Consider the following 26,187-nt stretch of genomic DNA (forward strand, 5'->3'; position numbering starts at 1 on the left):
TGTAACTTGTATGAGAAGCTCTGGCATGAGTCTAAATCTCTTACTGAGATTTTACTTATTTGCTTACTTTTGTGTGTAGACAAATTTTAAGTATATAAATTACATTTGATGTTTTTGTAATTTTATTTTTTTTTCTCTTTTAACAGGAATTTTTTAAATGGTGGATTTCACTCCACTTACAGCAGGTACAAAAAGAAAAATGCCCACAGAGACCCTCTTGCTGCTTGGCTGTTACCTCTGCAGCTGTAGGGCAGATGTTATCAGTTGTTAATCCTAACTCATCTCCCTTGCCTGTAGCTTCCTGACCATGTTATGTGGTGGGGAGGGTGTGCTGACAAGCTCTTGTCCTGTTGAAACATGATGCAAGTAAATCAGTTATTGTTCACTTAAGATATTGTGCTGTCATGTCCTAAATCATGTGCAGGACTCTTCTATGGGATGTCATAAGAAATGAGTCTCAAAAATAAGTTTTGAGATAGGTGACAGAGAAGTTTTAGGCCCAGTAGCTATTTTTTCACACCAGTACCTTTGGTTTGTATTATAGTTAAATATCCTATCATAGTCCTATTTGATCATTGGCTAAACTCAGGAGCTGGTATGTGTAAAGAGGTGCATCATAGGGAATTTGTTGTGATTGCTAAACCACAGAGTTTTAAGAGTCTCCTGTTCTCAATTCTGCTTCATTCCCCTCCTGTGGGAACTGCTCATGAGCACAGCTGTGCTTACATCCAGAGCTTTTGTACTGATGGAAATCATGGCATTATGCTGAAGGTAAGAGTGGGTCAGAGATGTTATTTCTAATTATCACAATGTATATAGTATCATTATGAACTAATGATAGAGCAGTCACTAGTACAAAGAATTGCTTTCATTAACGTGAAGCAAATTTAGCTTGCGGTGCAGTGTTTTGGCAACAAGAGGAGGGCTTTGGAGCTCAGTTGCTGTCACAGACTTGAAAGCAGAGGACTCAGCTGAAAAGGAGAATGTAAAGAGTTTAAAGTGATTGCAATAGTACTGTTCTCTTATGTATCAGACTCTGCACTTACTTAAATTAGCAGTGCAGTCAAAAATCTGGACCAGGCATTTAGTGTGATCACTTAGTATCCGGCAATGCATAGTGAGAGATTTTAATGGGAGAACATTGTCACGAAAAGGGAACTACTCTGCTACCCCTGCTTCATCACCTGGGGATAGAGTTGGATTGTGTGTGCTGAAGAGGCCCTGGTGCATTCCTGAATGCTACTGGCACTGGTGATGTCAGAGAGTGGACAGGTGGAAATCATTCCTGAGACTGTTTCAGGAGGGAAAACAAAGCGGCACTTCCTTGCCTGTGCAGGAAGCAGCTCTCCTGCTGCTGAGAGGGAGCCTTTACAGTTTACCTGATTTGTGTGTGTGCACAAATGATGCTAAATGATGTTTAGATGCCCTAAATTGAGTCCTGTTTGCAGCAGTGGGGGTTTTGCATCTCTTGTGATTTCCAGATCACACATGGCCATGTATGGGTTAATAATTTAAGTAAACTACCCACCAGCTCAGCCTGAGATTTAAAGTAAACTGCAAAATTGCCAGTGACAAAGATTCAATAGATCAACTTTCCTCCTTGGTGACATCTTTACAGCCTATCGCTTGAATGCTCTTCTTTAACTGTGTGTAGGTGGCTATGTAATTGGAAGTTTCTGTTGATGAAATGGAGGCATCTAGTTTAGTGCCTCTTTCTTTAAACTAACAATGCCAGCACAGCTGATAGGAATGAAAAAAGAAGCTATGAAAGGTAGCAAACAGGCTTTAAATACTCCAGGGAAGCCGATCTGGAGAAAAAGAAGCCCGGCTACAATCACTGCAGTAGCTGTTAGCCTCAAGAGCAACTTGACTACTCCTGGACTCTTCTGGTTCCTCATACAGAAAAGTTTTGCCTAATAGCCGCCTTCCACACCTATCACCACAAAGGAAGAGAACGGAAAACACCACTTTGAACTTCAGAACAGTTATGTTGCATAAGAATTACTGACTGGCATTTTTATTTATTATGAAATGTTCAAGATACTTTAAAACAATCCCTAGTCACTAAGATAATCACAACTGGCTTTGCAAAGTGCTGCATCTCTTGGCACTCCAGGTTAATTTTCCTTGTGAGATGTCTTGTCCCGTGTTGCAGGATAGGGCTTCTCTAAGGCTGACAAGAGCAGGATTGCTTGAGAGGCTTTGCTGGGGGCTGTGGCTGCGCCGCCATTCTTGCAGTTGTAGTTATAAGCAGAGAAATAGTTCATCCTGTAGAGCTCTGCTCGGCTCTTGCAGCAGCCAAGCTTGCTCATCAGCAGAAAGAAATCCCTCCGGAACGTTTTGGTGAAAATCGCATAGAGAAAGGGGTTTGCGCAGGAGTTGACGGGGTAAAATAAAACCAGCAGGATCTTGGAGTTGGTCACTGTGATGAGAGGAACTTTGAAGGCAGCAGATATGGCAAAAAACGAGATGGGGGCCATGCAGGTGAAATCCGTGAAGATCAGTATTGCCATTCTCTTGGCGACCTTGGTGTCTTTATTGGCAGCTACCAGCTCCGGGTTCTGCACGGCGATGTAAATCTTGATGTAGCAAGCACAAATGACAATGAAGGCGACAACATTCAGCACCAAGATCAGCAGGATGTAGGCTTGGGACAGGCCCGTTTCGATATCCATGGGCAAACAGATGCTGACCTTCATGTAGCTGCTGACCCCGAAGAGAGGCAGCACAGCTATCCCGATGGAGAACAGCCAGCCCCCGAGCATGATGGGCACGGCGTGCCGCAGCCGCAGCTTGCGGTCCAGCTGCATGGCGTAGGTGATGGTGTGCCAGCGCTCCACGGTGATCACCGTCAGCGTGTACACCGACAGCTCGCTGGCAAACACCGTGAAGAAGCCGGCGGTGCTGCAGCCGCTGCCCGTCTGCCAGTCGATGGCGTGGTTGTAGTACTGGCCGCTGGTCTGGGCGTCCACGGAGGCGATGAGCAGGAGGTACAGCCCCATGCAGAAGTCGGCGAAGGAGAGGTTGCACATGAGGAAGCGAGGGACGGTGAGCTTGTAGTGGCTGGTCAGGAGAACGAGGAGCACGGTGAAATTGCCGGCGATGGCGAGGATGTTTATAAACCAGATCAGCACTCTGAGGAAGCTGTATCCCAGGATGTCTTCGCAGGGATTAAAGGCATCTGGTTCTGGAGTGCACGTGAGGACTTTAGGCTGACAAAAGTCGTACTCAAAGTCAAAGCCGGCCATTTCGCTGTCATCGAAAATGGTTGAGTAGCTGTAGGGAGAACTTTCATCATCTGTCACAAAGGGGTGCGTGTTCCTCTCCACTGACCACAGCAATGTGTTGTTGGAGTCCTCTCTGTAACCATGAAAAAACCACCCCCCCAAACAGAAGTGAATTATTTGTTACATGTTACTCGCATTCTTTTGCAAAAGGCAACAGATAACAGTTGTTTTAAAACAGTGACTTCCTCCATGTGTTTCTACAGAGTGTTTACAAATAACGAAGCCTTGTAAGAATGCTTTGTGTTTGGGAAGCAGCCTTGGAGAGCAGCAGGGGTCACAGTCCTATCCACAGAAATGCTCTCTTATACAACTTGCTTATTTGTAAGTACTTCACTTTTACTGCTTTGTGAAGGAGCCATCGTTCTCATGCTGCTGGTTGGCTGCAGTCCAAGCTACAGTAACACTTGGGCTGATGGATTACGGGTTTGATGCACAGAGGTTTCACAGGCAGTTGTAGAAGCCATACCAAAATAACCTATGGATTTTAACTGTGCACCTTTGCTCCCCTTACGAAAGGCACTTAGAAAATGAATTCCTGAGACTATGTATGGCTTGGGAGGTGCTGAGGAATTTGCAGCTCACAGTATTATAGGGTAAGGAGTGCATGGTTAACTAAATCACATTGACAGCTAGGAATTTATTAAATTTAGGCTGCAGCCAGTGCCTAATAAAAAATGTTGTAGGTTTTCAAGATAGACTTCTAAAATCTCTGGGTCATCAAGAGTGTGATAAGCCTACCAAAGAAGAATTGTTTTAAAAGCAAACACTGTCTTTGCCTGACATAACAGGTGCCTATTTCCCAACTTCCCAATCATCCTGACTGGGAGTGTTTGGTGGAAAAACAATCTGCAGTGTGAATCCTGGAAAATATCTCTATTGAGGACAACTCTTGAGAAAACTGGTAGCTTTAGGATAATTTAAATACATGCTTAAGCTCTCACATCTACTGAAGCATGTCCATTAAATGATATTTCTGGAGTAGGGTCTTAACTGGCAAATGAAACTGAGCTGCTTTTCAGCTATTCCTATGGGGCAAATAAAGTCCCAAACTTATTATCCTAACTCTTCTCTCTGTATATGGAAAACTGCCCAATGTCTTGCATTTACTCGCCTGGCTCAAACTGGAAGAGCAGGGAATGCATTTGACTCTATTACTTATAAAAATAATTGTGATTTTCTGAGAGGCTGTGCGAATGTGCTGCTATGTGAAAGTTGGATTTTTGTGGGTTTTTTTTTTTTAAACTAATAAGAACTTGGGACTTTCAGATGATTTCTGCTGTGGTTCTGTAGCCATTAGGCCCGTGAACCATAACCTTACTTTCACTTGCTTATTTTAATGCCTGCTCAGAGAATTGCTGGGATTGGGATTTGCCAAAGCAAAACGCTTCAGGAGCCAATAGGCTGGGCAGACTATTTAATGCACAGCAGGAGTGCAACAGATGCTAATCCAAAACAGACAGATAAAACCAAATGGTTAAGTGTAGGAGGCCTCACCAACCAGCAAACAAAATAATGTCCAAGGAGGTAATTATTCCAATGAATCAATCACATTTCAGCTGTATTTAGCCATTGGAATTTTGTGACCATAACCTTGTTTCTTCTAGATTTTAGAATGCTTTGACGCCACGTCAGGGCTGCTAAGAAGTCCCAAGGTCTCCCATTTAGCTGCAGGGGGATGAAGAATAGCAAATCTTTAAACTTCTCTCTTAAAAGCTGAGTTAGAGCCTGTGTCATCCAGCACAGCCAACGCAACAGTTTTGATATTAGCCTTTCTTATTGTCACACTGAACACTGTCAAGTAAAACTGTGATGATATGAAAAGACATGTTTAGACGGAGTAAACCACTGACACGGGGTCACCACACTTCTAGCTCAGGGACTCCATGCTACCATGGAAAACTATTGGTATGCAGAATTCTAATTACCCTTTCTATAGGAGAAAAAAAAAGTTAATAATAGCAGCTCTTCTTTGAATCACACCAACAACTGCATTTATTTCAGGGAACGGAAAGTCTCCATGTAGGCCACCAACTTCTGTAAATATTCAATCTTTGTTTTGAAATCCTTTCAGAATCCAGAAGACAAACTGGAATGTATAAAGCTTGTGAAATCACGAGGGTTTTTTATTCCCCTTTCCTTTTGAACATCCAAATCTTGGTTTAATGATAGTAAAATTACCACTGTGCAACTTGTAGGGGTGACTGAATTTTCAGACAAAGACCTGCCTATTAGAACAGCAGAAAGAGGAGGAGGTCTGTATTTGCCACTTCCATAATCTCTGTGCAGAGAGGTACTTACAGTATTTCGTTAGTAGGTTTCCTCATGGTGCTTTCACACTCCTTGGAGAAGTTGTCAAAAATGGAAAGCAACAAATTCTGTCTGCAAGAAGGATGAGAAGAAAGTTAAGTTTCAGGCTGCATTTTGGCCAAAGCCTTGTCTTCTCTGCAAGTGATCTTCACAGACATGTAAGGTAAGCCAGCGCTGGCCTCAAGGCAGCACAAACGTTCCTGCAGACATCTGGAAGTGGGAAGGAGAAGACTTCAAATGCTGTGAAAATAGGCAGTGTAAGGTGTGTAAGGATGGTCTTTCAGCTTGTTTGTTGTGTAGGCTGTAATTTTTTTTTTTACAGTGAAATAACTTGAATTAAATGGTGTGTTTTGAAATATTGAAGTGGCCAGATTCTCCACCAGGATGAATGGAAACAGTTAGGCTGTCTTTTGGAGAAGCGCCTATTAACAGCTGCTGGAAACTGGCCTGATACAGAACCACAGTATGGGTCAGGTTGAAAGGGACCATGGTGGGGCATCTGGTCCAACCTCCCTGCGTCATCCTGGAGCACATTCCAGACAGTTCTGGAATATCCCCATTGAGGGAGACTCCACACCCTCTCTGTGCAACCTGTTCCAGGTTACCCTGCTTGGTTACCTGCACAGAAGGAAATTCTTCCTCATATTCAGTTGGAACTTCCTGTGCATCAGTTCCTGCCTGTTGCCTCTTACCCTATTGCCCAGCACCAGTGAGCAGAGCCTGGTCCAGCCTCTGACACCTTCCCTTCAGATGCTGACATTGATGAGGCTCCCTCTCAGGGCTGAACAGCCCCAGCTCCCTCAGCCTTTCCTCAGAAGAGAGATGCTCCAGTCTCTTGATCATCTTTGTAGCCCTCCACTGGACCTGCTCCAGGAGCTCCATGTCCAGGGCTGAGCAGGGGGCCAGGATCACCTCCCTTGACTGCAATGCAGTTCCTAACGCATCCCAGGACACCACTGGCCTGCTTGGCCACAAGGAGACACTGCTGGCTCAGGGACAGGTCCCTGGGTCCTCTGCAGAGCCATTTTCCCCCAGCTCATCCCCATGCCCATTCTGGTGCATGGTGTGAATCTTCCCCAGGTGGCCCTATTTTAAAAACTGTCTGGGATCTGGAGGTAGACTTTGCATGCTTGAAGTAAAGCAGTTTGAATGGTACAGGTTTGAAAGATGATTCATTTGGCAAAATCTCTGGTTCTGAGGCTTTGAAAGGAGCATCCAGGTACTCTACCAGTATGAATGGAAGTGACTTTATCTCACCTCATTGCTGATGGCCTTGGTAGAGGAGCAGTAATTTCCTAATTTGCATGGGATTTTCTCCCTAGCAATTCATTAAGGAAACAGTCACTTAATATAAGAAAGTGACTTACTAAGGCATGCCTGTTTTTATAAACCATGCTTATGATGCAAAGTCAAGCACCCAAAAAATAATACAGTATTAGAAATTTAGTTATCTTTATCAGAATAGATACCTTTTATTCTCTGCCAGAGTTGCTTCTGCATTTAATACACTCAGAGATGTGATCTGTGACTGAATCCGTTCATTAGCAATGGAAATGATTGACAGTAGAATCTTCTGTTCTTGCAGAATCAAGAACCCCTTAGTAAAATGAGGTAGGCAGAAAAAGCATATATTAACCCTGAATTTTACTGTAAAGAATTGGAATCTACTCCTGCTTTTCCAGGACATCCCTGAAGTGAAGGCATGGGAGTGACAGCAATCAAGCCTCTCACAACTGCCTGCTCAGTCCATCATTTCTGTGGTCTTCATTTGAGACGGATGAGAAATGAGGCACCTTCCTGGCTCAAACTAGACTCATTTGGGATTGCTTTGGCTGCCTTAAGCCAACTGGGGTTTGGTTTCTTTGAAACATAAATGCTGAAAAATGCGCTCCAGTTGTCTTGGATTAGCTGTCCCCAGTTTGTGGATGCAAAGCTCTCCCTGTTTCCAGTTGTGGGGAGAACAATACTTTCTATTGCTTGAAATGGTTGGAACTAAACCGTGTAACCTCTCTCCGTAGGCTTGTGGCAGGCCCTAATTTTGGTGGGTAATTGAAAGCTTGCCCTTTCTACTATGTCATCATATCACCTGTATTAATTAAGCTAAATGCTACAGGGGTTTAATTTTTTTTTTTTTAATTAGGGCAACATGCTATTGATAAAGGTCTGTCTTCTGTGTACCAGTAGGCTTTTAATTGAGGTTACAAGAAAAATATAAGCTTTAAGCAAACTTAGAATAATGTTTCTGCTGGCAGATCCAGGGCACAGGATGGGATCCATTTCTTCTCTAAAATAAATGGACATAATTTTCCTGGTCTTAGCAGAGATTTGCTGTTTCCTGCAAGGCCTTGCAATACACCACAGCTTCCCTGTAACTGGAATAAAGATAATCAAACCTTGTGAGCTGAATAAAGCAGAATTGCCATTTTGGAGCTTCTGAAGCACCGCGGTACAATAATGTGCAATTTAGACTTACTTTTCTGTCCTTAGATTTCGAAAAGCACAGCAGTGGCTGGGATATGTTAGGACAGCTTCCAGAAGACTGCTGAATTTATCCAGTGGTGGCAGCCTCTTTAATGAGTAAGATGACGTTGCATTTAAGACCTGAATGGCCTCAAGCCCATAACTAGGCAGGGACTCCAGCGCTGTTGAAGAAATATCCCTGCAAAACAAAGAGAGCATTCATTTTTCTATTCATCCCTATAAAAATGCCACCGAAGCATGACAGTAGGTAGCAGCAACTGGTTTTTCACAAAGCTTGAGATCTACGAAGCCTCTTCGGCACCTGATGCCCAGCTCAGAGACATGGTCTGTGAAATTACAGAGCAGCGGGGTAAGAGCATCCCTGTGGCTCAGCAGTTCCAGCCAGGCAAGGAGCTCCCTTGGTCCTGGGGAAACTGAAACCCACCATGCCAGGGGCTGTGTCCTGACCTTTCCATTTGAAATCCATGCTTGGGGTGAGGGATGCCTCTTTAAGCCAGAGACAGGGAGAGAAGAAGGTGGGCAACAGTGACTCTCCAGCCAGCTAACAGGTAGGACACCCTCCTTGGTCTGTGCTTGGCTCTGAAGGGCTGTTCTAGGTGCTTTAATTAAATGGCTATTAATTAAAACCTCAAAAGAATCTGTCATTCTTGCCAACACAAACTTTAGAAGTTTGGCCTACAGCAGCTTCAGAGGGGCTGTTTGTGTGAAGACAGTCCATCAGTGATTAAGGATTTTCAGAGTCAGGACATTAAACAAAGGAAAAATAGGCCTACAATTCTGAAAGTGGTATCAGTAATGCCATGTTCCATAAAGCACCAATAAAAGGCACAAAAAAGGTACATGCAGCACAGAGTGCTATTTACAGAACCACACTGTGTTGTACTGTGTGGAGTTAGAGCCAGGGCACCCCTTCAGTAAGTCCTTGATTAATAAATCATGAGGATGATAATAATGAGTTTTATTCAGCATGAGCTTACAGCAGGCAATCAACTAGCTCACTTTTATAAACAAATTCTAAACCAACATATATTGCCAAAACATATCCATCCTACCAAAGGACAATGTTTACAATGTCAGGAACAAGATCAGAAGAATCTGACACAAATAAAGCAAAAGCCAAAATGTCTAAGAGGTGGAGATCAATGCCAGCACTGGAACTGATATGTGTTTGCCAGGGTGCAAACTCCTTCCACTCTGGCATCTTTCTAATTTCATGGCATCTCATTGACACGTTTCCACTTTGTACACAGAGGGTAAGAGATCAAATCTCCTTCTGGCCTCGAAGCCTGTGTTTGCTGTGGTGACACAGCTCTGGTGGCACAGTGTAGATCCCACAGACACTCAGCTAATGGAGCTGTGGATACTTACAGGACATCTGGCCCTGTGGCCCCTCTCAGGGCATCGTTGTGTATCCGCCTGAGGTTCTTGTTGTCCTTCAGGATTCTGTGGAACCAAAAATGAACTCTCTTTACATCTGTATTTTAAAAATAGCTTTTTTAGTTTCTTCTTCACACCTGTTTCAATTCTTTCTCCCACCACAGCAGTGGTTGTTGCATTGCCTGGCTGGGGAGTACATGTGTTTCCCATGTGACTTTTACTTCCTCCGATGCCATCAGGTCATTATCATCTACACTTAAATCTGATAAATTCCAAATTCTTCTGACTTAAACCAGGAGAAACCAGGCTGGTTCTTTCACTACAGTAGCAAATATACATTTTGCCAAAACCAAGAGATTAGTCCACCAGCGTGTGAGAGGGATCAAAAACTATTGATGTTTCCAGACATAAACCGTAGATTCCTTAGTCTGGGCTACTGATTCAGGTTTTACACTAAATTATGAAATCTTATTAAGAATGATGAGATTTTGTCACAAAAGCTATACTATTTTTAGGGATGTTGTTTCAGGAAAAGCAGTGAGAGCTGTAGGATTAATGTCTGAGTCACAATGACACTGAAAGATGCAGTTTTCTCATGGGTATTGGGAAACAGAAGACACAGCCAGTTAAAATGAAAGAAGAACCTCTGATTGTATTTAAATTGCTATTTGTTGTTTAAATTACTGAGGAGGGATAGCATACTCACAATTGATTCAGCTTTGTCCCATTGAAGGCATGGCTGTGGATATCTTCAAATCCATTTTTATACAACTTGCTGGAGATTAAACATAGGGGAAGAAGATTTGGAAAAGATGAGGTTACGTTATGTACTACAAGTTTCAAACCTCAGTGCTGCATTCATTTTAATGATTAGAGGCTCTACTTATAAAGAATGAAGGTAACTATAGCTCTTATATTAGAGAAGATGCAGTTTAAATTCTCTAAGCTCCTTCCTGTTTAGCTCTTGAAGAGAACTCCTCTGGAAGTTCTGCTGGGGGGCTCACCTGTACCTACCTGGGGCTGAGATCCAGAAATAAGACATTAGTCCAGGTAAGCTCCTGGCACACAGATAACAACCCAGAGGCAGAAGACCTGGATTTTGGGGTGTCAGTGGGTGCAGATGGAAGTTTGCAAGGACTAGAGATAAGTCAGGTGGAAAACAACTGTAAATCCCAGAGGGAGCTGCTGGATTGCAGATCCTGTGTGGATGGGCAAATCTTCCAGAAGACAGCTTTGCAGAGAGGCAGGGGTGAGTTGTGCATCATCCAGCAGTCAGTGAGTTATCAGCTTCTCTAAAGTGCTGCTGCCAGGCTTGATTTGTGCTGTGGAATCTTTGCTGTCCCCTGCCCTGCACAGGGACACTGGATGCTACCCTATCTCTTGATTCCCTACCCTGGGGACAGACACCTAAAGCCTGGGCTCTGCTACACCTCAGGTCTAGCTCTTTATCTTCATTAGGAGATGTAACCCATGGGTCTATTAATATCCATTTGTGATATTAAGTTCATGTATCCAATAGAAATTCAATATAATCGCTTGTATATATTATTTTTTCTTTAATATTAAGCCCTATTAGCAAACTTGGAACTGTTTATGAATTAAACAACATTTCTGTTGCTTTTCCACTTGCTTTAGGGATAGCACAAAACAGCCCTATGAAACCTGGTCCCAAGTGCTCAAGTGTGGGGAGCACCTGGCTCCATTTGGTAGCTGGTATCTACCTCAGCACAATGCTGAAACTAGTGATAGCCTTAAAGACCATGACAATATGTAGGATCAATTTCCCAATCCATAAGAAACATTAACTGCTGGAAAGGCTAAATTAGCTATTTGCAGTGCAAAGTATGACTGCAGGGTGACTTTACACCTCCATAGATTACTTGTGTTTCACCAGCCCATGCTGTAGCAAGAGGAATTACTCCACCTAATTACAGCTAACCACATGGGGTGGAGTTAACATGTAGCTCTACAATTAGGAAGCTGCTGATAAGATAATTCTTTTCTTTTTGTGGTGAGCTCCCAATCACAAAAGGATGGGAGAAAAATGACTGTTGACTGTTTCCTGGCTTAGACTCCCTCCCATTTAATACACTTTAGGGTTACAGTAAAGACTTTAAGCACCTTTCTCCATCTCTTTTATGTTCATTTTCTTGCACCATTAGCAGAATCATAATTTTGCTGAAGTTATTTTGAGAACTTGTTGGGAGGAAAGAGGCTCGTAAGATGAAATGATGCACTAATCCAAGCAATTGCTCCTCTTTAGCATCACGTAGGAGTAGCATTCAGTCACATTTATGCCCAGTTCCTCTCTCGTTTCCAGAAGGTATTGGTCAATACATAAAATCTGGGTTAAAGTCACTGCCATGCTGGTACATCAGCCTGATGAAGAGTCCATCAGCTGCAGTTCTTGCTCATGTGCATGGCTCCTTTGCAGGTGCAAATACCCATGGAGTTTTGGCCATGATGTCCTGTTGGACACATCCTGTTGGATGTGTACTGGAGCCCACAAAGGCTGCCTTCACTGGGCCTTCTCTGGGGCTTGTGGCCACCGCATCAATGGGTGCCTGCTGCTGCTCTCTGTGGCTCAGAGGGTCCCACCTTGGGAAACCCAAATTTCGGCCACATCTTGCCGAGAGGCTCAGCTTGTGATTTCTCCTCTTCCAGCACTACTTTGTGGAAGCTGTTCTGCAGACAAGTGAGCTGTGAAATCCATACAGATTTCTTGCTCTGCTGGCAGAGGACATTTCACCTTGGCTCTCTGCTGCTTCCTGCATTCCTCAGGTGGGGCATCTCCTAGCATCAAACCACCCACCTCACAGGGGGCTGAAGCAATGAACCCACTGTTGGCTAAAAAGAAAGTCTTGGGTGTGGAGACTTATGGGGATCTTATAGGAAAGTAAGCTGAGGCAAAAGAAATCAGGGTAAGAAGTGGCATTCGTAGTTTGTACCAATTTCTTCTGTGTCTCCAGCCCTCCTCTTCAGAGAGACCCCATGCAGCTGAAGCTCAGCTCCCTCAGAATGCTTGGTCCCTGAAAGCACTGCTTCAAGAAACTGCATCCCTGAGGTAAGAACAGAGACTTTGGCCTCCAGTGCAGTTTTTTGTAGTTTATGTCCTGCTGATGGCATTTTTAAAAACATGGGATGGAAGATTTAGATCCCTGGTCCTGTTTTCTTTCCTAAGTGAAGTTATCTTTTGGATGAAACTCTGCTCTTCATCTTGAAGAACATCCCTATATTTCTTAGGCTTTTAAAATTCAACACACAATACATATGTATATTTTATAGGGCTTAATGTCAAGATTTTCATGAAGTCAACACACTTTCCTCAAGCAGAAGTGTTATCCTTGCAGAAGGAACTGGAGCTAGGATTATTTTACTCACAGTGTCAGTGATTCATTGTTCATCCCTTGGAAAGCATTTTGTGGTATAATTGTCATACGCAAGTTATCACAGAGCTCCCTATGGAAGGAAAGAAAAAAGGCATTTTTGTCAGTGACTCTGGAACAAGATAGAAAACACTCACAGCTGGGTTAGGATGGGTCCCTACTTACAAAATAAAATGAGCTTCCAGTGAGAAGATTTGTGTCAAGTCTGGAAATTGTCTTATTCCAGTGTTACAAATGCTCCTAGAGAAAAGCATAATTTCTATTTATAGAAGAAAATATTACCAGAGTGGATGCAACAAGAAGCCAGCTTGGTAGGTGTAGGTTTAACAGTGCTTTGAAAAGTGACTGACAAATATATATTTTTAAGTAGGCTCCAAAGGTGTTTCTAAGTCCTGTAAAAAACAAGTTTTCTAGAATTCTCAAGTAGTGTCCTGAAGGAGCAGCATATGTTCTCACTACATTAAGCATGAGGGAGAGATTTTAGTTACATCTTTTGTTTAGCACCCTGTTAGTCTGAAAGCTTTATTTTAGAAATAAGCACTTACTAGAACTACTTTGCAGACTTCTGTTTTGTCCATCACTGCCCTGCCCTTGTACACTGAAAGACCTCACTACTGGCTAATTACAGATTAAAGCTATTGTAAACAATGTATGTACTTCTAGGATACTGTAATGCATGGAAAACCTTTTTCCTTACACTCCTTAATTTGAATTGTCTACTCCTTTAGAGAAAAGAATAAATAAAGCAGACAAATAAAGGAATAGAATTCTTTCTTACAAGTATTTTAGCCTTGGAAGATTCCTGAATGCTCCATCCTCAATGTGCAACAGATTTTTTGTGTTCAGGATTAATCTGCAATGAGGGGAAAAATATTTTAGTATTACAATCGTTATAGATTTGTGAGGGCCCTGAGTTTTGCTTGTGATTTACTTTCTCAGAAAACAACCTGCAAATATGCTGCTGGATGCATTTTGAGGCACTGCTGGTAATAAAAATGGCCTGCAAGTTTTAGGCAGCCAACAAAAGATAACACTGCCTGAAATCTCGTGGTTCTCTGAGCTGGTCCTGTTTGGATATCCTGGTCACAGGTGGGAGTTATCACTTTGGGCTTGGACATGGGGCCAAGCCTGGACCTGCATGTGTGTGTGTGTGTTTGTGCCTGGTCCTTGCTCCACAATCATCAGATCCCTTCAAATCATCTGTCACTTCAGTTACATTACAAATGTTCTTCCTAGCTGGGAAAGGCAGTTCCTCAGATAGGTTAACCTCTTAGGAACACCATGGACTTCCTTAGAGCAGCGGTTGGTAGGAGGGGATCAGCAGAAACTGGGAGAGAAGTGGGAGAGAAGTCCTGTTTGCTAGTTGTCACTCAAAAAGTGGGCAGATCTCTTAACCAAGGAGCACTCTCTGCAGCTGAACTGTCTGGTAAAGCTCTGTTTGCCCTAAAGGCCAATAACTGTAGCCCAGCTCTCTCCCTGTGCATGACTTACAAAATAAAAAGGTCTTAGCATGTGAAATGGCAGGAAAGCTGAAATTCAAGGATGCTATTGAACTCACTACCCTGATCGTCCATTGAATGTGGATTTGAGTGCAGCTTGGGATATCAAGCCCTTGCAATGTGAGTCCTGTACAGCACTCAAGATTCAAGGAGGTTTTCTTTCCAGCTTCCTGTAGCTCTTTAATGGTCTTTCCTAGCTTTTGGGTTTTGGAAGACAGGCATAAGACAAACTATCCATAAACCGCAGGTGAATGCATGGGGTCTTTAATTCCTTCCCTAAACACACCACTGATTCTAGTGGAAGCTGGACTCAATCAGAGGTTGACTAATCTGTATCCCTTACTTATGTGAGTAACTGGCTTCAGTGATGTTCACATATTAAAAAAAAAAAAAAAAAAAAAAAAAAGATGAATTTGTCCTCACTCAGTTGCACAATTTTCAGCCACTCACTGGTCAAGCTGTGCAAAAAGAGCAGTAATGAGGTATTGAATCAGATTTAGAGTTTCCAGTTTCACTAAATATTTCAGAGCATTCTGCTAGTCATTGCTTTTAACTCCCTCTCTCAGATGTCTGTGCTATGCAGGTCAAGTTTAAAATCAGTGCGTGTTCTGTTTGAGTAATATTTTAGTGCTCCACAGAAGAGCTATGCATACTAAACAGCTTTATTTAAATAATGTAGGGCTTTGAAAACGGCATGTTCAAAAAGAAAGATTTTTCTCATCTGTTGTCATCTCGAATTATTTCCCTGCTTAGAAAACCTGACAGTGCCAGAGCTCCACTCCTGCCACTGAGCTCGCTGAAAGCAGTGGGACTCGGTGCAGGGATGTCTCTGCATGAGCTAGATCTTCAAGGCCAGGCCTTACAGAGTGCTCACTGTTTTATACACTATTTTGGAGAGAAATGTTTCTCATCAAAGATCTCAGTCAAAGCCAGTCAAAGTAACAGATTTGGTCCAGGAATAGTTCTCTGCAGACTGTTTACTCCTCGATGATCCGAAACCACAACAGGAATGCCTTTTTTAACAGGTGCTCACATTTCAGACAAGGTGGGAAGGCTGTCAAAGGCACTCGCTTCTATTCTCTCCAGGGAGTCGCTCTGAGAGATTTCACTACAATGAAAACAGCAGACACAAAGCAACACATTACCAGAAAAGACCCCAGCAACTGGCTTTCCACTTTGTATTTCCTCCTTTTATGCACACTTGTTCAACCCCTCCTATCAGTCTTGTCTGTGCCTCACCTCAGACATCCTGGCAGGCCTTGCCAGTGGGGTTTCAGAGAGGATCAGCCTTTTTCTGTCTTGGCAAAAGGGAAAGCCAACCTTTAGGCATAAGTACTGCTGTAACAGCCAATCTCCATTTCCTCAGTAAATTGCAGGTAAGCAAGTTCTGAGGGCCAGAACTAATGTAAACAGAGTGAGCCCAAGCCTCGTGAGCCTTTTTCTCCCTCCCATCGTTGGTTCTGCTTAGTGAATTTATTTGTGGGGTGAGGACATGGAAAATGTTCATGGTGCTTCATATCCTATCATATCATCAAGTCAGAATTATGGTCATCTAAACCACAGATGTAGAAATACACAGATATGGATTCAGCATACTTTATGAACAATTTTTGGACCTAAATGCCATTTTCATTACACATATGCAAACTGCAAGGAAGTGGCTCTTTTCATCATGACACAGACCAACACGACTGTGTTTGGTGCCACTCTTGGACTCTGATACACAGATGCTCCTATTCCACATGTGTACTCAAGATTAATTAATACTGACATAGAAAAACAAAATCCACTTTTTAGATGCTTGTTAAATGCTTGCTAGATTAAAATCTAGGAGGCTATGCAAAACTGAGTCCTGAAAGTAAATAGTATACATATATGCATATATAAGGGAAAGATCTTCAAAATTTCTCATCAGAATTGACTAGAAGGGTACACAAAATAAACCTAAGATTATACACTCTCAAGAAAAAATACTTTCCAAACAACTGGAATGTATCTACACCATCAGGGTCAGTATTGTCACAGTCCTAAGTGTTAGCTTAATTCAATTACAATTGTAAGAATACAGCTCTATTGCTGATAAAAACTCTCTTAGATCAGTATGAATTCTGTGCTTCATTTGTAGCGGCAAAGGGGGATGCACACTAGAAATAACACAGTTAATGTGTATGTGTGTCTTAAAGAATTATAAATAAATTTTTTCATCATCTTAATTCAATGAGAATGTTGATTTTGGTATTGCACTGGTTACTTTTAAATGAAAGATGGATGTAAAGTAAGTGGCATGCTGGGCACCTGATCCTCAGAGATTCACAGGCTGAGAGGGATCAGTGACTGCTCACAGAACTTTTTGGGGGTTTGAAACATGATTCTTCCATGGGATCCTCCCATGTCAGCCAGTTTTTCCATTTACATATGGATGACTTATGAATGACTTATGGCATGAGAATAATTTATCGTCTTTCAGAGTGATGAGTTGCCAAATAGCTGACTCAGAGATTTATAATTATAAAATTATAATTATAATTTTTTTTCAAAGTAGCACTAAATCTCAATAAAATTATAAAGTGTTCTACAAAATAACTTCAGAAAAATACATTGATTCTCACAGTTAATTTGGAGAGAGTCATTAGAAGCACACAAAAAGATCAATTACATTCTTGTTATGGAAGGGAAAATATCCAAGAAAAATCCATTCTTTATGGAGAATATGACATGTGTACAGTTTGAGAAAGTGTAGCGTCAAGTCATACAGGTAGGAGAAATTTTGTAGATTTAAGTTGGTCTCCAGTGTGAAAATGGGTAAATTCTCATTAAACATTCAGATGCAAGTGAATGCAAGAATACAGCACCACTGGATTCTGCTTTAGTACTGTAGTGCAGTTGGATATGTGCAGCAGAGAGGAACAAAAAGTGCACCTTGAAAAGAAAGTAGCATCTTCTGTGCTGCTGCTTAAGTTCTGGGGGAGGTCAGTCCCCTGTTCTTCACTGCACTGCTGTGTCATCAACTTTATCCTTTAGAGGCCACTCAATGCAGACAAAATAAAAAATAATAAATAATGGAGACTCAAACATGCCATTTCAGCTGGAATAACAGCAGAAATGAGGGCAAGAAGGATGAGAAGAGCCTTGTGGTCTGAATCCTTGATGGAAAATAGGTACAATGCTGAGGGTCAAGAGGCAGCGCAGACCTGGAGTGCAAAATTACAGCATTTGCAAATGGAAAGATCAAAGGAAGGGCTCAGTCCTACTGATCCCCTACCAAGCTTATCTCTCACTGCAGAATGATGAAGAAAGTCTTATTTGGGTCTTCTGTAAATGTATAACAGAGAGTGCCATGGCTATTATTGCACAGCTAATGTTTGATGATAGAAATCCATCTCCTCTGCTAATCAAATGCTCCTCTCATCAGTTAGTAAGCTGTATCCAGTTCTCTCTGACATGATTAATATTTCATTATTTGATCTTTAAACAGCTGTTAAAAATCACACATTTTCAAAAGATCTTTTGTATACTGTTTACATGAAAAGGAATGTTATGTTTATCCTTCCCCTGTGGTTTTTTTCATCAGTAGAGTGTATTAGCCACACATTTTGACATTATTATAAAAGGATGATTTTTGTAAGAAATTAAGGAAAAGCCTATAGAAAATATTGACAACTTACATGATGAAGGCATCTTGAAGTCCTTCAAATGCATGGGATGGGATTACTTTTACAGGGAGATGAGTAAATGATCTGAAAAAAAAGAAAAAAGGGAGGAAAAGGCTGTAAGGCATGGGTTTTCCTTGTTTGTAATTGTACCATTATGGTAGGGAGAAAATTAATAAAGTATAATGCCACCCTATTTTTCCTGCAGTTCTCTGTACTCTGGGGCCTGATCCATTTGTCATTGATCTCAGTTAAATGGAGTTCATAAGATATTGGGTCAGTTCCTCAACAGCATAAATTTGAGAGTAATCACCATCAAATCAATAATAATCATAACCTGTTAAGTAAATTTATAGCCTGATGAAAGTAGACTGCTACGTTCACAGTTAAAGGAAGCTACAGGCTATTTAAAGTTAGATCCTCAGAAGAAGTGGCTTTCATATACAGCTTTCTGTATTAAAAGAGTACCTTTGTGTTCACTGCACTATGTTCTCCTCCCAGCAATATCCCTGTAATGTTGCAGTGTGGCATCATGAATGTGGCTGTGCACAAAGTGTAGAAGAACTTCAAATCAGGCTGGTGTAATGAAGTACTTTTTTTTTAATAAATTGCATCAGTGTGGTTAGTTGATTCAAAGCAAGTGTGGATTTTAGTTTTTAATTTTTTAATTTCTCTGATTGAGAAATTAACAATCAGTGGGAGACAGAGCCATATTTTACCATTCTCCACACTGGAACCACAGTACTTTTACCAGCCAGTTTATCTACCCATGACCACACTCTCCCTGATAATGGCCATAGGAAAATATTTAACATATTTCAAAATGTTATCTCTGTGAAAACAGATAATTGTTCCATTTTGCTTTAGAATGAAAAATATCTAGTCAGAGACATTTGTTTCCCATCCTTAAACTCACCCCCTCAAGGCTTTTTTGACTGAAATGTTTCTGCGCTATTCACATAACCTGTTTTTTAAAAAATTGTTATCATAATCCTTTGCATGAAGGAATATGTTTATTATCAATATTTATGTTAAATGTTCATCAAGATAGATATATATAGATATATATATATATGTGTGTGTGTGTGTGTGTGTGTGTGTGTGTATTTTTATATATTTAAAAAGACCTGCACGTTATAAAGGCAGGCTGTCGTATATACTGTGTCTAGGGGTTACAAATCTGGATGTACCAAGGAGCCTGGAAGTCATTTTCTAGCTATATTCCAAAAAGTCTGGATGATTTGGGGCAAATAATTTAGTTCCCTTGGACTTTGTCTCCCTGTCAGCAAACTGGGAATAACAATGCTTCCCTACCTAAGAAGGGTGATATAAGGGTGTATGTTTGTCATGCCATTGTGATTGGGTCATACCTGTCTCTAGATTGATGCTGGCATGTTTTGCTGTGTGTGAGGTTTGGTTAAATCAGAAATGAAACTAAGTCATGCAGCTTGAAGAATGCATTTTTTCCCTGAAGGGTAGAGACAGGTAGAAGTAATCTGATGTAGGTTTTAACACTCTGAACCAAAAGGAAAAGAACTTCAGGAAGAAACAAAAAGTAGAAGCTGAGAAATTCCTTCTCTATAACCCTATAACTGCACCATCAGCTCAGTCTGCTTGGAAGACAAAGCATACATTTTGTGAAACTGCTTTCAAAAACAAAGGAAATAGAAATGTGACTGAAGGTGCAAAAAATAAAACCAAATCTGGGTTTTCAGTTACATTAGGCCATGAGCCTACTACCTCCCTGTGACATGCTGGTGGGTGAGCATGGTGGTTGTAATGGCCATGGCTTGACAGGTGATGATCTTCAAGGTCCTTTTCAACCCAAACTATTCTATGAGTCTATGAATATTTACTGAGCAATCCCAGCTCTCTCAGCCTGTCTCTTTAGGAGAGGTGCTTCAGCCTACTGAGCATTTTTGTGGCCTCCTCTGGACTCACTCCAGAGGGGCCACATCCTCCTTATGCTGGAAGCCCTGGAGCTGGATGCAGCTCTCCAGGTGGGCTCTCACAAGAGCGGAGTAGAAGGGCAGAATCTCCTCCCTCTCTCTGCTGCCCATGCTGCTTTGGATGCAGCCCAGAATACCACTGGCTTTCTGGGCTACCATCAAACACTGATGGCTCATGTCCAACCTCTCACTCACCAGTACCCCCAAGTCCTTCTCAGGGCTGCCCTCAATCCATTCTTGGCCCAGCCTGTATTTGTGCTTGGGATTGCCCTGGCCCACATGCAGGACCTTGCACTTGGCCTTGCTGAACTCCATGAGGTTTGCACAGTCTCAAGGCCTCCAGCCTCTCCCACCTCTCAAGGTCCCTCCCCTCCGGCGTGCTGATCCCACCACACAGCTTGGTGCCATCACCAAACCTGTTGAGAATGAGCTCTGTCCCACCAACCACGCTGCTGACAAGGATGTAAATCAGAGCTGGTCCCACCTAGTATGACTCCTGAGGAATGTCACTTGTCACTGCTCTCCACTCAGGCATTGAGCCATTGACTAACTCTGAGTGCCACCACCCAGCCAACTCTTTATCCACCAAGCTGGCCCACCCATCAAACCCACCTCTCTCCAATTTTAACACAAGGATGTCGTGCAGGCAGTGTCGAATGCTTTGCACAAGTCCAGGTAGATGATGTCAGTGGCTTTTTATCATCCACTGCTGCTGTAACCCCGACCTAGAAGGACACCCATTTTTTCAGGCACAAGATTTGCCCTTCACGAAGCCACACTGGCTGCTACCAATCACCTCCTTAGTTTCCAGGTGTCTTTGCATGGTTTCCAGGAGGATCTGCTGCAGGATCTTGCCAGGCATGAAGGTGAGACTGAGTGGCATGTATTTCTTTGGGTATTCCTTATTTCCCTCCATAAAAATGGGGGTTATGTTTCCCCTTTTCTTAATTCTATCAGGGTGTTAGCTTTCCTAACCTGATCCCATCTACTTAATTTTCTGTGTTCCTCCCAGGCTACCTGTACCTTCTTCCACCCTCTAGTCCCTCTTTTTGTGTTTGAGTTTGTTCAGGAGTTCCTTGTTCATCCATGCAGGCCTCCTGGTGATTTTCCTGACTTCCTCTTGGTTGGGATGTATCACTCCAGAGCCTGGAGCTGATTTCTGAATATCAGCCAGCTTTCTTGGGCTGCTTTTCCCTCCAGGGCTTTACCCCCTGTGACTCTGCCAAGCAGGTGCCTGAAAAGACCAAAGGCTGCTGAAGTCAGGGATAATGAGCTTGCTGTGTGCCCTTCTCGCTGTCCTGAGGTCCTCCAACTCCATCATTTATGGTCCGGGCAGCAAAGTAAAATGGAAACTCTTGGGCTTCACATTCCTCACCAGCCCCTCCTTGTTGGTGAGAAAAAGGCCCCCACTGCACCTCTCCTCCTTGGCTCCCTTATCACTTGGAGACAGAATTTATCATCAAAGGATTCCAAGAACCTCTTGGATTGCTTATGTCCTGCTGCAGTTGAAGAGCCCCTGAGGACCAGGAATTGTGAATGTGAGGCTGTTCCTCTCTGTCTGTAGATGTCTCATCTGCTCAGTCTTCCTGGTGGGGTGGTCTGTTCAGATTTCTTTCTGACAGCACTCAGCACTCAGATATTGCCATTCAGCTGAGGAAGCTTTTGGCAAAAAAAAGTTTTTACAAAGCTACAAAGCTTTTATGCATCTAACTTGCCCACACTGACTTCTGTAGCTCATGAAAGGATGGATGCACCCATCTTTAATGCAAGTTGCCTGCACTGTTTTGAAGATTATTAAAGGATGAATGTTTGCACTTTTAAGAAAACCAGTGAAGTTTCTGTCATATCTAATGCATCATAACTTGTATGATTGTACTCATTGCTGTCATTCAGCACTGACAATGCTGCAGCTCCACAGAATTACAGGACTTCTCATCCTTGGAAAAAGACAGAAAGAAGTGGAGAGCCAGACAGACTTCCTGGCATTCAGCAGCCCTTGGCTATGTTATCAAGATTGGTTTTCAGGTTACATAATTCTAGGCAGTAAGGTTTGAAATGGCCAAGCTAAATGCATTTAAGGCTAGCCAGGAGGATTGGGAAAGACAAGAACTGCCACAACATAGACTTGAGCTCCAAGAGAAGCTTTTGAGAGCTCTGGATGCCCCAAGATCTCATGACCACTTGCAGTCCTGCTGAGGAGGAGTCAAAGCCCAAGCCCACTCACACGACTGGAGGAAACTGCTGTATTACAGAACTGACCTTTTGCAAAAAATGTTTAGTTGAACTGATCAATAATAATAATAACATAAAAGGCAGAGGTCCAATAGCAATAGGTATGAATGAGTTATCGTAGCTGGATTGGCTGCTATATTTTAATATGTCTATTTTATAGGATTACTTGTATTTTTAATGCCCAAAAAGTGAATGCCTAAGACAGGCTCTTGCTGGCAAGCATTTTAATCTGTAGCATCCTTAAACTTGGGAGGATTTGGAATATTGATTGAAACTATGGCTGAAAACCCACTATTTTCCTAGGATTTTTATCAGCTTCTGGGGGGCAGTGTAAAGGGTTGGCATTGATTTTTAAAGCCCTGCATATTGGGCATTACCTACCTGAAATGTTAACTGAGATATCACACAGGCAGCCAAACAGCATTTGACACTAGTTGATGATGGGGGATATAATCTCCTGTTATGGAAGATACTTTGTCCCTGAAACTGAATTCTTTTGACAAATATGCCCCATGATAGAGCTGTCTGCTTCTTCAGGCTTTTGCCACAAAGTTTTGTATTTGATATTTTGTAATTTGTTGCCTCATGACATGTCACTCACCCAACTGCAGAAGCTCTGCACACAGGGGCACACATTCAGGTACAGCAAAGGGAACTTACCGTGAAACAAAGTTTTTGAAGGAGCAAAAAGTCTTAAGGTATCCAATGCCCATTGCTGCACAGCTGGAGTTGGGTGCCTATCCAACCAGACTTTGCTTAAAAACCCAAAAGTACATATGAGGTTTCAAAAGAAGGAAAATCGTGTTTTGTTTCAAAATATGGTGTATTAAAGATTATTTTTCTGCTGAGACTAAGAGGACATATAGCTGATGTAGCCAAAGGGCATTCAAAGATGTCTGAATAGTGGAGGTTCTATATTGTTTGTGTTATGTCCAGACTAAGAACAGGAATTTGAGAAAAATATAGTCAATTCAGGACTGTATAAATCCCATCATTCTGCAACCTGACAGAAGCCTAATAATTTTGAAAAAGTATTAAAGCAATAATGCAACATGGCAAGGATAACTGGGGTACAAAAAAAGGGCTGAAATTTCCCTATGGGATATATACTATGGCTATAACAAAGTATCAAAAGTACATTTGGAAGCACAGACCATTACAGCGTCAGATTTTACTCAGATATAGCTGGAGTTATTTTCTTGACTGACCATACAATTAAGAAGGACTTTTCTGAGGTCTGGTTTCTGTGTTACAGTGACACTGATGGAAGGATATGGGCATCCCAGGAATGGTGCTGGAACAACCTAAACCAGCATTTCCCCCCCACCAATTTATTAATGCACTCACAAACATCACACTGTGATTCCCCTGGTGCACATGAGTACAGATCTGAGTATGAGGGGACAAAATCAACATTCTCTTGCTTTCTCTCATACACAGAGCTGTGCAGGGGAAGAAGAGAGCTAGGAGGACAGGGAGAGTATGGAAAGAGAGACAGCCGGCACTAACAAAGCTCCAAAAACTGTATGAATAAGAAAGAGGGGAAAGAGTAAGAGAGAGGGGAAGACAACAGCTAAATGGATAAGAAGAAACTGGTATGAAAATCAAAGGCAGAGATGAAAGAAAAATAAAAGAGGTTGAATAACAACTGAACAAAAGAGTGTACACCTGTAAGGTCAGCGACTACATTCATATGTACAGCTTTGTAATTGTATGATGAATGCAAACTTTCTATTAAAAAATACAAAGAAGTGGAAATTTTAATCAAAGAGGTTCAGGTTCAATATAAATCAGGTTGGAAGCAGAAGGAGCTGAGTATGTCTCTGAAAGACAGGGATTTTTATTTTTTTTTACCTCTAAGTGTAAATATTTTCTCTGTAGGAGTATTGAGCTAAATCTTGGTTGAACTCTTTTCTGACTGTAAAGTTGGTTTCTACAGCCAGCCTAATAGCGGGACTTTGTGTACAATCATCAAGATTAAATGTTCTATTGAAGGTAGAAAGGAAATGTTTTTCTCTTCTTTTTGTCCATTACCTAGCCCTGTTGCTCTCAGTTAGGCAGAACTGGCAGCAGCCATAAACCCATTATCTGTCCTAACGTGATCACTGAGGTTGAGATGTGGTTTCTTCCTGGGGTGACAGATGGAAAAAGGAGAAATAAAAGATGAAGCCAAAACAGAGAAAGAAGAAAATCACGTACATTTAGGGCTCTTGATAAGCTCTCTGGGCAGTGATGTGCATTGTTCTAATAACCATGCTTAGTCCACTGCCTGCTCTGCATGTGCTGTGAATACCAGGGAAGAAATGTGATGGGAGAGTCTCCTGCTCCCATGGGCTCTGCTTTCTCTGAAAGTAAGATAACACAGGGAAATAGAGAGGGAACAAGTCCAAGGCACAGATTTTTCTAAAATCTTTTCCTTTGGAAGAATGGTTTACATGGCTCTAGATTATTACAAATTAGGTTTTCTTGCTCCTTTTCATTCTTGAGAGAACGAGAAAGGGGAGATCAGGGTTAGTATCATCCCTAGGGAATTTCAAGAGCAAGTTAAATTTACAAACAAGACAGATGAAAATGGAAAACACAGGCTTCTTACCAAAAGGGTCATAATGTGAAAACCCCAGCTCAACTCATGCAGAGATAACCAAGGGATCCTGGAAGTGGCAACCATCCTATTGGCTGCTCCTCTAATCCCATATTTTGACGCCATGGTTGTTTAGATCAGGGCTGTAACTGAGCCCATAAACAACACAATACTTGAATACCTACACGTATCAAGTATTTGGTCTGGTCTCGATCATGAGCTTGGACTATGGTGTGTGAGTGGGGAAAAGGAATGCCCAAGATGCCTTGTTACTTTAATTTAATCCTAATTCTCAGAAAAGCATTAAGCAGAAGGTTATGATGGACCTCTCACCCTGCAGAGATCTAAACAGCTGTCAAACTCACAGCAGCTTTTTTGCTAAAAGAGGGGAAAAAGAAACTAGTCAATAACTTGTCAGTGAGCTGAACCTCAAGAAGATGCAATGAACACAGTGGAAAAGATTTTGACGCTTTAGGATAGAGAAAAAAATTAATCTTACAGACTTTGGGAGAAGACGTTACAGGAAGTCCAGCAGAGAAACAAAAAAACAAACCCTAGAACTGATAGAAGGCTCAAGGTGACTTCTCAAGATTTTAATCAGGTTTCTTTAAACCTAACCATGCCACCACAAGGCGTTAGGAAAGGCGGTTTATGCATTCTGCCACAGCGAGAGAGCACAGAAAGCCCTGACACCTGCACCCCGCTTCTCTGTCACTGAGGCTACTGGAGTGTGAGACGGTTCGCCCCTTGAGAAAAAGTCCCGAAAGGACGCGCGTCTCCTTCCCAAGGGGAAAGCTCTGCCTCCGTGTTACTTTGAACTTCGAAAGTTTCAAAACTCCATCCCCCACGTTCCGCACCTCCGCGCGGCCAGGGATGCTCCAAGCCGGCGCGGCGGCTGTCAGGGCAGCCCCGTCCCCCCCCGGCGGTCCCCCCCGAGCCCCCCGCGGTACTTACGCGCGGGCGGGCGCGGGCTGCGCTCCGTGCGGCGGCGGCGGGCAGCGCAGCGCTCCGTGCGTGCAGGCACAGCGCAGCGGGCAGCGCCCGCCCGCGCCCGCCCAGCCCGCCAGCAGCAGCAGCGGCAGCAGCAGCAGCAGCAGCGAGGGCACCATGGCCGGCCCCGCTCGCCTCCCGCCGCCTCTCGCTCGCCTCTGGCCGCCCGCAGCCCGCGGGACGCGGTCCCGCGCCCCCGCCTCCTCCGCCCGCCCCGGGGCGGGATCGCCGCGGGGATGCCGCGCTCCGGCCCCCGGGGAGCGCCCTTCCTCGGCTGCGCTGACTGGGAAAGTTGGCTGCAAAGCCTACAGGTGGCTGGCAGAAGGTTTCCATGGATTTTCAGAAGTTCTGGTCCCCTCGGTCCTGCCTAGGAGGGACCGCGAGCGATGCTGCCCGTTCCTAGCGGAAAGCTCCCCAGTACCCCCCTTCCTAGTGGGAAAGCTGTAAG

At 42.9% G+C, this 26,187-nt stretch overlaps 1 protein-coding gene across 2 annotated transcripts; it reads right to left on the reverse strand.

Moving 5' to 3' along the window:
* Positions 1-1,785: 1,785 nt before the first annotated feature.
* LHCGR (luteinizing hormone/choriogonadotropin receptor) lies at positions 1,786-25,900 on the reverse strand. 2 transcript variants are annotated; one of them, XM_058834446.1, is made up of 11 exons: positions 25,704-25,900; positions 18,003-18,074; positions 15,371-15,445; positions 13,617-13,691; positions 13,004-13,078; positions 12,834-12,911; positions 10,159-10,227; positions 9,444-9,518; positions 8,068-8,253; positions 5,586-5,666; positions 1,786-3,360 (listed from the first exon to the last, which is right to left on the reverse strand). In XM_058834446.1, the coding sequence occupies exons 1-11, from the start codon at positions 25,856-25,858 to the stop codon at positions 2,118-2,120; spliced, it is 2,184 nt and encodes a 727-aa protein (XP_058690429.1). In that variant the 5' UTR covers positions 25,859-25,900; the 3' UTR covers positions 1,786-2,117. The 2 variants fall into 2 exon arrangements, with proteins under 2 accessions (XP_058690429.1, XP_058690430.1); XM_058834447.1 differs by lacking the exon at positions 15,371-15,445.
* Positions 25,901-26,187: the final 287 nt, after the last annotated feature.

This window comes from Poecile atricapillus, chromosome 3 (genome assembly GCF_030490865.1).
Source record: "Poecile atricapillus isolate bPoeAtr1 chromosome 3, bPoeAtr1.hap1, whole genome shotgun sequence".
Taxonomy (NCBI): domain Eukaryota; kingdom Metazoa; phylum Chordata; class Aves; order Passeriformes; family Paridae; genus Poecile; species Poecile atricapillus.

Coding starts and splice junctions, on each gene's coding strand:
- LHCGR (XM_058834446.1), bottom strand. CDS start 25,858: ATGGTGCCCTCGCTGCTGCTGCTGCTGCTGCCGCTGCTGCTGCTGGCG. Junction 13,692..15,370: donor CTTCCCACCTTGTCTGAAAT/GTGAGCACCTGT, acceptor CCCTCATTGCAG/ATTAATCCTGAACACAAAAA. Junction 10,228..12,833: donor AACAATGAATCACTGACACT/GTGAGTAAAATA, acceptor TTTAATCTCCAG/CAAGTTGTATAAAAATGGAT.